Genomic DNA, 12,153 nt, shown 5'->3' with positions numbered 1-12,153 from the left:
ACTGTACTAGCAGCGCGCCAGTCTTACTGGAGTGTTTGGATGTTTTAATTCAGATTCTTGTTTGCCCAAGCGATTTTTGGTGCCACGCCTTTATACATTTCCCTGGATTCACTTAACAAACCAACAAACTACATTAAAGGTGCCTAACTACTTTAAATTCAGCGCACCCGGAAGTTGCCCTGCTTTCTGTTGTTATGTTGCAGCTCTCATTGGTTACGGCGGTGTTGCCAAGGCCGCTCATCAGATTTACAGTAAGAGATTCATTTTATTTTTTTAATTTCACTGGGTTTTTTTTTTGACATTTTCAGTGAATACGCTGGTTTGATGGGAGGCTAGCTAACTTACTGTTTAAGAATCAAGTAAAAACTGTTACTCCAGTGGTAACACAGCGACTGAAAACTGTCTTTATTAAAAGAAAATACGTAACATAGGTGTAGCTACGAATGTACCAGGTCAAAAAACTACTTTGAGCAGTTTAGCTACAGATCCTGCAGTGCTACTAAGTACATCTGGCATCTTTCAGCCCAGGAACTGTAACTTAGGCCCTCTTTGTCTTTTTTTCTTATTTTTCAGTAACCGAATGTTAATTACTGAATTGCAGACGAAAAAAAAATACTTTCCTGACAATTTTGCTTTAAGCAAAATGATTTATTATTATTTAAAAATACTGAGAAAAGTTCGTTTTACTTGTTATTCGGCTACAACTGTGAGTTGTGTTAAGGAGTCCAGATGTTACATTTAGATCCACACGAGCGTGTTGATATTGATCAACGGATGTTATTTGTTAACTTTGTGTTTTAATGTTACTCAACTGAAAGTCTATCACTTGAACTGTCACCTCAGCTCAGGACCGTCACCTCACCTCCATTTCGACTCCAAGGCATTGACAGCTTGTATTATCTGGCACTTCTATCCTACACTATGGAGCGGCGCCCCCTAGTGGCACCACCGTGGGACTGTCTCTCCCTGCAGTTCTTCACTGTCAGTGCTAAAGTGGCATGGCTAGCGATGGTGAACAGCAGTGGGTGCTGAAACAGGAGTGAGGGAGCGGGCTGTTAGGGTATTGTGCTATTCATGAACCTCTACACTTGAGGAGCAGAGGAGCGTCGATCACGTTGCACTCAAGTATTTATGGAGAGTGTTAATGGAGAGCGTTGTCTACGTTACAAACATCCATAAGTAAGTCGGGGGTCAGAAATTCTATGCGTGGTCACAGTTTTCTCGTCTGGCCACACCGTATACATGCCATAAATGCCTAGAAAAGAGAGGAGTCCTCGAACTTCCAATGTGATGCATCTGTGCAAGAGGAAAATCACTCGACTAAGATGGGTAATAAGCAAACGATATTTACTGATGAACAGCTAGATGCCTACCAGGTAAGAGACTTTTATACATATTTTCCCATTCCTGTTAGTCAGTAGGCTTAGTGAAAGCCAGCTGAGAGAACTCTTTACCGTCTCAGTAATCAAGGAAAACAGGGAGCAGGTATCTAACAAAGGCTGTTCGTCTAAATGGCTGTGAGAGTGATAGGTTTTCACAGTTCATGTTACTTTAGGATGACTTTGTGGTTAAAGCTGTAGAACCTACTGCACTGGAGAAAATTAATTTATTCATTTTTTTTAATATATATATTTTTAATGAATCAAAGGCAGTACTTCAGAACGCACTACGATTGTTTATATTGCTGTCTTCTGCAGGGTATGGTTTCTGATCACAAATGTAAGCTTATTTATTGTCAAATTAATCATGTAATGCCAGTGTGATTCAACACCATGAAATTGTCTTTGATTCAAAATGGCTTAAAAAGTCAAGAAATATTTTATCCTGCACAGAAAATATGTTATTAATAGTGTACTTACCAGTATTGGTAAGGCTTTTGCATGAGGCATCCTTTAATTTTTCTGTAAAGCATTCAATATGCTATTCTCAACAACAAGGTATATGTAGGCTGCAAATAAATGTCAAGTAATCTCTAAACATGCAAAGGTCAGGTAATGATAACAAAGCATCAATCCATCCTGTGGCCAATAATCAAAATGGGGTGGATGTAACGTCATTCATGACCCAAGAGGATACAGCTCTGTCTTCCCTTCTCAAGGTATTTCTATCAGTGATCACTGTCTGTGACACAAGACACTCCTAATAGGCTGGCAGAAGCAGCCTTTTGGCTCTAAAGCAAATGTAAAGTTAAACTGAAGACTTAACAATGTGTGCAGGATAGCATTGAGTGTAAACTCTCCACTGTTCAATTAATACTTACAGTGTTGAAGGAACTCTTACATAGTAGAATAGTGTCATTTAATACCCAATTTCAACACCAGGAAAATACATTCTGCCAGCATGTTATCACGTCAGCGCTTATTGATTAGTCAGCAGTCCATTTTCAGCACCTGTCACTCTTTTCTGGATAAGCCACACCCACCTTTTGTTTGTAATTTATAGGAAAGCCATCAAAAAACAGAAATAGCATCAATAACAAGCTAAATTGAAACAATCCCAGCCACACACAAATGTTCTTTAGTGAAGAAAATGGTTCTTCTATTGTTACAAGCTTCACATTGTAATAGTAGAAGATAGAAGCCGCTTCTCCGTCAGGGTCGCGGGTAGTAGAACAGTAGATGCTATATATATATATATATATATATATATATATATATATATATATATATATATACATACATACATACATACATATAAAATGCTTTTTCAGGAAGGTTCTATATCGAACCATCTACAGCACATTCTCCATCAGTCTGAAGAAACCTTTCATGAAGCAAAACCTTTTAATCATGCAAAGGGTTCTTTGAGTGTTCATAGTTCTGTATAAAACCCTTGAAGAACCATCTTTTTAAAGAGTGTAAAGTAGTATTAAATTTTTACACTGTTATTTTTTGTCCAGCAGGACTTCGATGAACACTGTAGGCTTTAATGTAACACCGTGGTGTTAATTCTGGGGACTTGGCTGCTCAGGCAGGAAAGAAAAAGTTGACAAAGTTATTCATCTTATGTCTTAAGCATTTGAACACAGCACACACTAACATCACTTGTAATGAAAGAAATTCCTAATAAGTTAACCAACTTTTTTGTCTTTTGTAACTTAAACCATATCCTAGTTACATATGTGTGGAGTTGTTGTGTGTTCTGTTTGGCTCCTTTGTTTTATGTATTAATCAATGCAATAACTGGACTTCAACATATCCTGTGGATGGAAATATAGTTTCACTGAGCAGAGTAGCTTGTCTTTGTGTATGAACATGCAAGAAGGACATGCTTTTGTCCATTGTAACAGTGATCTGTAGTGTTGTGTACTGGAGAAACATCATCTTGGCCTATTGAAGTTCTAAAGCCATTCAGTTAATAATTAATACCAAGCCAATCTGAGAGGAAGCCTTGAAATGCTGTTCTTCTTTTCTTTTCCAGTCAGCACAGTCTTTATGGTAATTTCTGTATATATCCAGTTCTGCTGTTCTCATTTGTTTGCTCCTTGGAAGAATAAAACTTTAAACTGGAAAAATCAAGATGATTGGGGAAATATGATACAGTTGCTCTAGTAAATGAGACAGTTACGAGTGTCAAGGACCATGGGCCTCTTGAAGCATGTCTTTAAACATCTCAAGCTAATTGTAGGTAGAAAAATGACTAGTGTCAACATCTATCACTTCTTCACTAGTGGTCAAGCGCCACTAGTCAAGAACTGCCTGATGTTGATTACAGAGCATGAAGGCATGCTCTGTAATCAACATCAGGCAGTTCTTGACTAGTGGCGCTTGACCATTTGTCTGAATAAGGATAACTTTGTCAGTTGTACTTCATCAGCTGAGTCTTCCTTAGTTACATAACCACTCTTGAGCGTGTCATGAAATTGTTTCCTTTGCTTCTAGTTGGTTACTGTTGCAGTTGGCATATTTTGCGCCTTTTTAATATCAATTTTAGTGCTGCTGTCAACATCATGGTAACAATTTAAAGGTCATTTGCCTGTTTTGGTTGACTGAGCTGATTGCATTCTTTTATTGTCAGATTACATAATCTGTACTGTTATGTAACTTGCACTATTGAAGGATATTTTACAGACCTATGAAATTCAAAGCAGTATTCAGACCATGCCTGCATGGGAGGATTATGAGAAATGATGCCTTTTACCAAACAGCCATTTTCTTCTCTGAGCATGTAATCATTATTGGATATGTGGGCCGCGTTCTGTCTCTGGCAATAATTAAGCACTCTCTCGTCTATCCAGGGTGCTAATAATTCTTAGCTGTGTGGCCTTACCTCACATTGCACACATTCAAGGCCCAATATTTCAAATTAATGAGCAATTAACAATATTCAAAGCCTAATGCCCATAAATTCTTAAAGCGCTCCCTCTCAAGCGTCTCCGGGGAATTCAGGGATGTGTTTTCTTTTTTCTCAAGTGTGCAGGCGAAAGCAGGGTAAACATCATAAAGGAGAGATTAATTACTAGCCAATAAAACTGTCCGCTTACACTGGCACTGCTACATTGTGTGGGTATGAGGTAAGAACGCAATCTCAGGACTGAGGACAGCAGTGCTGTATAGCATGCAGACAGACATAGCATGCAGATAGATACGGCCATTCCCCCTGATAATATTGCCTGGTCTCATATCACGTGTACATGATAGATAGTGGTTCTCAGACACAGCATCATCGTCTGAGTGATACATTAAACCCCGCTGTATCCATAGACAAAATTCCCCGAGGTAACAATGGACTTGTGTGTTCACCTGTGTGCAGTAATGCAATATAAATGTAAAACTCAGCTTAACTACATAGTTAACACAGGTGAGAGATCAGTCAAGGTGTCTATAAAAAATACTGTTTATACATACAGTAATCCAATATTATAAATTAAATGTTTTCTCTGTTCTTGCAGGACTGCACATTTTTCACACGCAAAGAAATCCTTCGGTAAGTTGTAAGTCTGGATTTGTATGATAGCACTGTCATAAAGTGGGTAAAAGTGAAATATTTTGCATTTTAGTGAAGTTTTATTTTATTTATGAAAATACATTGTCTGCACTTTGAAAAGTTGCTGTAGTTTGACAGTAAATATTTGCGATAATATTCTGTTTTATTAATTATAGTATGGTATTGTATGCTGCAGTTATTTCTGGGAGTTGCTGTACATTTTTAACAGTTTACTGTATCCTCAGAATTACCAGAAGTCTCTACAAACAAAAAACATTGTTTTCAATTCTACAACATTAACAGAAATATGCAGTACTTTATTAAAAGTACATTTAATGTGTATTTAATGTGTATGTTTAAATATATGAGATATTGTGTATATTTACAGTAATATGTGTGGTCAGTGAATCAGTAGGTTGTTGTGTGGAGTGTTATAGTTGTCTGTAGAGTGCAGTTATAAGACATGGAGACAGTTAATCATCAGGTTGATTTTGTGTGTAGTGTTACAGTTATATGTATAGTTATAAGAAATGGAGTTAGTGAAGCAGTAGGCTGTTGTTAGTGTTAGTGTTATAGTCATATGTGTATTTATAAGACACTGAGTCATTGAAGCAGTAAATCATTGTGTGTAATGTTATAGTTATATGTAGAGTGCAACTATAAGAGTGGAGTCTGTGAAAGGTTTTTCATGTATAGCGCAGAGCTGGGCAGTGTGACCATATGTAACATTATTATGGTAAATTACATCACAGTGTGTCACAATATGCTTCTCTGACTATATTGTGGATATCATCAGTACTTAACATCACTTCCCAACTACATGTTACATTAACATAGAGCATAAATAGTTCTGTTTAATTTGATTTGCTGCAGCACAGTGTGTGTTGTATTGATGTTTTTTTTTCACGTTACACGATGTGTAACAATATTTATTTTTTCTGACGTGATCAGTTAGAACAGACAAACTGGAGCCACATTTTAAAAATACTGTAATCCAATTTAAAAACAATCTCAAGTGTGGTGATATTACATTTTGCTAAATCGCCCACGTCTAGTGTTATAGTTAGCTGAGTGAAGTTAAGAGCTGAAGTAAGTACATCAGTAGGTTGGTGTTGTGTTATACTTATCTGTACAGCATACATTTATCTCTTCTGTACTTATCTGTACAGAAGAGATAAAGCCAGTGAATCAGTAGATTTTTATTGTGGGTAGTTCTATAATTATCTGTAGACTGTACATAGAAACATTATGTGTAGTTATAAGAGGTGAAGTTGATGAATTAATAGATGTATGTGTATTGTGTTATAGTTATCTGCAGTTATAAGAGGTGTAGTTGCGAATCAGTATGTAAGTGCTGTGTGATGTTATAGTTGTTTGTAAATTAGTAGGTTGTTATGTGTAGTGCCTTAGTTGTCTTAGCTGTATAGTGTAGTTATGAGAGATGAGAGTCAGTGAATCGGCACATTGTTTGTTATTAGTGTTGTTGTAGTTGTCTGTAGTGTTTTAGGTAGTAGCCATGACATTGTGATAGTTATATGCCTAGTTTATTATAGTCTTACCATATCAGTTCTGTACTCCTGTATGCCTCTAGGATTATTTTACAGAATCTATAGTACAATAGTAACTGTGATATTAAAATTACACAAAACCTCTGCCATTTTAATTTGTATGTACTGTATATTTATCTTGCTTTACTGCAAACTAGGCTTCAGTAACTTATTGTAAATTTTACAAGGCTTGTTTTACAGTATGTGACATATGACAGAGATATTACTGGCACTGGCATTTCATGAATACGTTGCATGACGTCATACATTAATAAACAGTACACAGAGCAGGCTTGTACAAAATGGAAAAAAAACAGGTTGTTATGCAACTGTTTAGTTGTTTTGTGGTGAATGCTTATCTATAAAACACTGTTGCAATGCTTACACAGTAGCTGCTGAGAGGAAACAGTCCTAATCGTTGATCTTTGCTAAAATTCAGACCACTGATGTTCTGTTATCACAATCTCCAAGTTAACTTTGATATTTCAGCACACATTAATGTACATACATGTTTACCTTCCTTAGCACACAACAATGGATTCCTCCATTACATTTCAAGCTGCACTTTGGAGCTGGGCTGATCAAATGGCTACATTACAAGGATTTACTGTTTAGGCGTATTGATCATAACCTAGCAGAAACAGCAATGTGTACCTACATGCCTGCCACACCTGCTCTGGTTAGGAACAGCCCTGTTCTGGTGTTTTGGGGCATATTCAGGTCTTGTTTCAATTATATTTCTCAGTGCTGAATCTTATTGAAATGGTATATGTAGGAAATAGCTCATGCTTTTTTATTTATTTGTTGAGATTACCATAAGATTGAAGTGTCTGTAAATGTCATGAGTTGAAAGGCTGTTATTACTTGTAACGGGGAGCGAGGAGACGGAGGCAAATGCTAAGATAAGTGACTTTTATTATGAGCAAATCCAGGGTCATGGTCAATACATTCCAGGGTCATAGACCCAACGCGAACAGATTGGGGTGCAGACATGATAAACACAGAAACACCAAACAAACATACAAACATGATAAAACAGTACAAAGACCAGTGAATACAAAGGGCAAACACGGGACTTACAAAACAGGCATAACGAGGGACAGGCGGAAAACAGGTGGCGACAATCAGGAGCGGAGTCACAAAACAAGGGGCCGGACTAGGAAACCAAAACAAAGAAAACACGTGGACTAGACCAAAACAAAACACGAACACATGGACAGGACCGGGAGGGGACAATCATGACATTACTTAGCTTCAATTTGGTTCTGGTCTACAGATTTTTCATTAACCTATTTGTGCATATGTTAAATATGTACATATGTTGAATTACTATTTTCATTTAACAGATGAATTACAAAGCCTGAGTGTTTCATGTATTTAGAAATAAAATTAAAATATTACCCCATGCAGTACCAGAAACAGTCATCAGGAATTAATTTTGACTAAGAATAACTGTGTCTTAGTAAAGGGGAACAGTGAGATTACATCCTAGCCAGCCACAATTTATATCCAAGTCTTTGTGTCTTTTTTTTCCATTTCCATGTGCTTCTATTAAAATCTTCCCCTGGAGCAGGCCAGGCAGCAATGCGTGTAATTGGCTGAACCACTAACACGATATTGTCTCAGTTACAAGCCGTTGTGTCATTGCAAATACACAAAGATTCAGCCCTCTCTGTGCCTTTAGTATTTGCTGTGTAGATGCAGTGTTCTTGGCCCAACTGCAGCACTGCTGTTGAGACTCAGCCAACTCAGCTGTACCGATGGCTTTCTATTTGGATAGGTCCCAGATTTATCAACCAGAACAATGAGATCTAGGGCCAGAAGAACTAATCCTTCACTTTCTCTGCCAGGCCCTATTTGGATCTGTGGCAGCTCTCCAGAAGTGGACTTTTGCTGTTGATGGGTATCCTTCATGGTAGTGGTTATTTTGTAATTAGTGTTCTGTTGTACTTCATTAGTCACATAGAATTATTTCACTAGTTTTTCAGTAGTTTTGTCATAATTAAAATGAGCTGTAAGATGTGTTCTGGATTAATTATTGTGGTTATGAGCAAATTCATAAATTATAATATTCATAAATTAATGTAAACTGTATAGTTACTCCTTGGTGCAGTTCAACATGAAAGTCGCAGCTTGTGAAATTGTAAATTTTCCAGATAAACATTTAACTTTTTTCCCCATTTGTCTAATATTTGTATTAGTAATCAACAGCATAACTGGGAGGTTGAAACAATAAAAGTGTATTATTTCTTACATTGTTCTATCTGACAGCCCCAAGAACATGTTGACATGTAACCTTGGATCACTTTCAGTCAATTCCTTAGTTAGTAGTTGATTGCAGTTGGCTGTGCTTATTTGCAGTACTTGATTACCATTATTTGTTCTCTAGAAGGAGGCAACACAAACTTTAGAGCAATTTTGGTTTCTTGGTTTTATTGTCCAGATTGACTTTGTCTTCTTACCTTCCTTTTTGCTGTGTCATTTCTGTCAGAGCTATTGACTCAGTTATTTACAGCTTCTAGACATAAATATTCATTAGTTATAGCTTATGAGAGTTAAGCCAGAGCGTTCTTACAAAATAGCTGTTTCTCTTTTAGTTTTTTGGCCTATACTTCATATATTTTTAGTATTAAATTCAGTGCTGTTCTCAGTGGATTTCAGTTTTAGGAATGCAGTAAAACTGCCATATACTAGAATGTTGTACAAAGGCTATGTTTTGGTATTCTGAGAAGAGTGGTTATGTTTTCCCTGAAACTCTTTAACCTTTGAGTTGGTCTTCTCACCTGGGCATGGATCACTTTGCAGCCCTTTCGACAGACCTGGAACCCAATCTTCTGATTAGGGGCAGACATCCCAAACCTCCAGCCCCCACACAAAGCCTTGTGTCAGCTCTGAAACATGCTGCCTTCATTCCCTTTAATTTATGGTTGAGCAGCAAGATTAGGCCATAAGAGGCAGTAGTGCTTCTTGAGTTGTTTGTTTTTCTGGCTGCAATCCATCCTTATCCTAGATGCAATGGGAAGACATACATAAAACAAATTGCTCACTTTATTTTCTAATGGAATTGACATACTGCTCTCAGGTTCCAGGATATGCTGTTAATCGGCGTTGTTCGAAGATCAAGTGACTACTCAAAGAAATTAAAAGCAGATACAGGGGAATGAGGCAGAGCGTTGGGTTACAGTCAAACGACCCAATTATAGTCATAAAGAAGCGCAACGCTGTACTCTGATTTGCTCAGCTGAAACTGTGGTACTTCCCCCCAGTCTGAGTCACTGGCAGGACATTTTCACTGCTGTACTAAAACGTGCTGGTCATATTTTCTCATTGAAAGTGAAACTTTTAAGAGTACATTGTATTCCATTTGGTTTTTCTGTAGGGAAATTTTGATTTTATTTTAGATGGTTAAATCATTTCCATCTTTTAGGTTGCCAAAGATACATTTTACACATTTCACATGCACTAGCTCGACCTGAAAAATGATTGATTGACTCATGCATGTCTTCTTTGAAAATAATAAGAAGGAACATTTTTGTTGTCACTGTTGGAACAAAACCTCCAAAAAGTAACTTTACAGAACGACAAATGTAACTTTGACTGTAAGTTAATGTAACAGTTTGGATCATTTCAATTGGCATGTTCATGAAATTTGACACAGTGTAAATGGCAGTTGGTTTTTTTTTTTCCAAAAAGAAAAAAAAGTTAAAAAACACAAAAAATGGAGATACAAGGTTCTTTTTTGGATAGTGATGTTACGCTCTACAAGAATGGATTCTCCCTGGAATACTCTTAAGGTGCTTTACCTTTGCTCTGTCACCTTTGCTGCCAAGGATGAAACTACATGGAATTTCATCACTCTTGTTTTAGTTAGAACCAAAATCACATCAGAATCACTTTATTTCACCAGGTATGTAAAACTTACAAGGAATTTACATACATACTTACATTGTTGCATATTAAACAGACCAGATAAGCAAAGATACTGTTAACAAATATCAAGTAAAATAAAAGATAAAATACGATAAATAGAACACAGAATAAAGAATAATAATAATAAAAACAGCTAATGTGATCAGAGCTTACGAGATGTACAAATGAAATGTGTGGATATCTTTACATGTGCAGAAATGAATGGAAATAAGTGTTTTGCTACAGGAGGCAGTGTAAGATTTTATAGTGTAAGATTTGTTGATTCAGTTTAAGTTTAAAGTGTAAAGTGTCCACTGTGGTTGAAAGCTGTTAACATGTTTGGCTCTGATGGCTTTGATGGCCCTGAGTCTTCTACCACAGGGAAGTGGCTCAAAGAGTTGATGTCCAGGATGAGAGGGGTCAGCTGTTATTTTGCCAATACGCTTCATCACCCTGCTGTTGTAAATGTCCTGAAACATTGGCCAAAAACATCCAATGATCCTCTCTATTGTCCTGATTATGCATTGGAGTTTAGCCTAGACTTGACTAGACCTTCTTGTTAATTAATCCAGGTGTATTGGATTCCATAGGATGGAATTTTCCAGCACTATGTGAGAGGTGGAGGGTTTAACACATTGACAGGACAATGAAACAAGAAACTAATAGTATGATATGATCATACACAAGATTTAGCCTTTTTTTCAGTTTAGCAGTTGTGTGACCTTTTACTAGAGCTATGATGGACAGTAATATGGAGGTTTCTCTGTGATGCAGACTTTAAAAACCTAAGCCACAGACAGAGAGGACTAGCAGAACTGCGGTCACTATATCACTGCAGATGTTGATAATGGATATGCTTGACAATTCCTTCCCCACTTATACAACCCCATTTCCAAAAAACTTAGGATGAAAAGTTGTGCAAAGTGTAAAAAAAAAAAAAAAAAAATGGAAAAATATATGCCCATTTTGAATTTGATGACAACAATACGTTCAAAAAACACTGGGATGGGGGCACCGAAAGGCTGGTAAACAGAGCAATGCTGTTGTAATACATGCAGAATGTGGTTTGGTATTGTCTTGCTGAAATAAGCAAGGCCTTTCCTGTAATAGATGTCGTCTGGATGGTAGCATATGTTGCCAAAACATCTTTGTATCATTCAGCATTAATGGTGCCTTCACAGATGTGCCAGTCACCCGTGCCATGTGCAAATCCACCCTTATAATACTGGCTTTTGAACTGTACACCGATAACAAGCTCAGTGGTCTTTAGTCTGGAGGACACAGTGTCCATGATTTATGAAAAGATATAAAAATTTTCATTTGTCAGACCACAGGACACTTTCCACTTCCCCTCAGTCCATTTTAAATGAACTCAGACCCAGAGAAGGTGGCAGCATTTCTGGACCCTGTTTGCATATGGTTTACTCTTTGCATTTAAGAGTTTTAATTAGCATTTGTGGATGGAGCACTAAACTGTTTTCATAAACAGTGTTTTTCAGAAGTTTTTTTCTGAGCCCATGCAGTAATTTCCACTAGAGAATCATTTCTGTTTTTAATGCAGTGCCGCCTGAGGGCCCAAAGATCACACCCAGCCAATACTGGTTTTTGGCCTTGTGCCTTGCATACAGAGATTTCTCCAGATTCTCAGAATCTTTTAATGATCTTATGCACTCTAGATGATGAAAAGCAAAAGTTCTTTGCTATTTTATGTTGAGACTAATGTTGCACTATTTGATCATGCAGTCTTTCACAGAGTAATGAACCCCTCCTC

General features: G+C 37.1%; 1 protein-coding gene across 2 annotated transcripts in view; it reads left to right on the top strand.

The window, feature by feature from the left end:
* Positions 1–121: 121 nt before the first annotated feature.
* cib2 (calcium and integrin binding family member 2) overlaps positions 122–12,153 on the top strand; it is a 29,124-nt gene continuing 17,092 nt past the window's right edge. The window contains exons 1-3 of one of the 2 annotated variants that reach the window (XM_017708353.2): positions 122–251; positions 844–1,376; positions 4,892–4,926. In XM_017708353.2, coding sequence (XP_017563842.1) covers positions 1,326–1,376; positions 4,892–4,926 — 86 coding nt within the window. In that variant the 5' untranslated portion in view covers positions 122–251; positions 844–1,325. Of the gene's footprint in view, positions 1,377–4,891; positions 4,927–8,323; positions 8,389–12,153 lie in introns of both variants that reach the window. The other variant, XM_037542844.1, reaches the window with a different exon arrangement.

This window comes from Pygocentrus nattereri, chromosome 11 (genome assembly GCF_015220715.1).
Source record: "Pygocentrus nattereri isolate fPygNat1 chromosome 11, fPygNat1.pri, whole genome shotgun sequence".
NCBI classification, from domain to species: Eukaryota; Metazoa; Chordata; class Actinopteri; order Characiformes; family Serrasalmidae; genus Pygocentrus; species Pygocentrus nattereri.
This window is presented reverse-complemented; position numbering and strand designations above follow the sequence as displayed.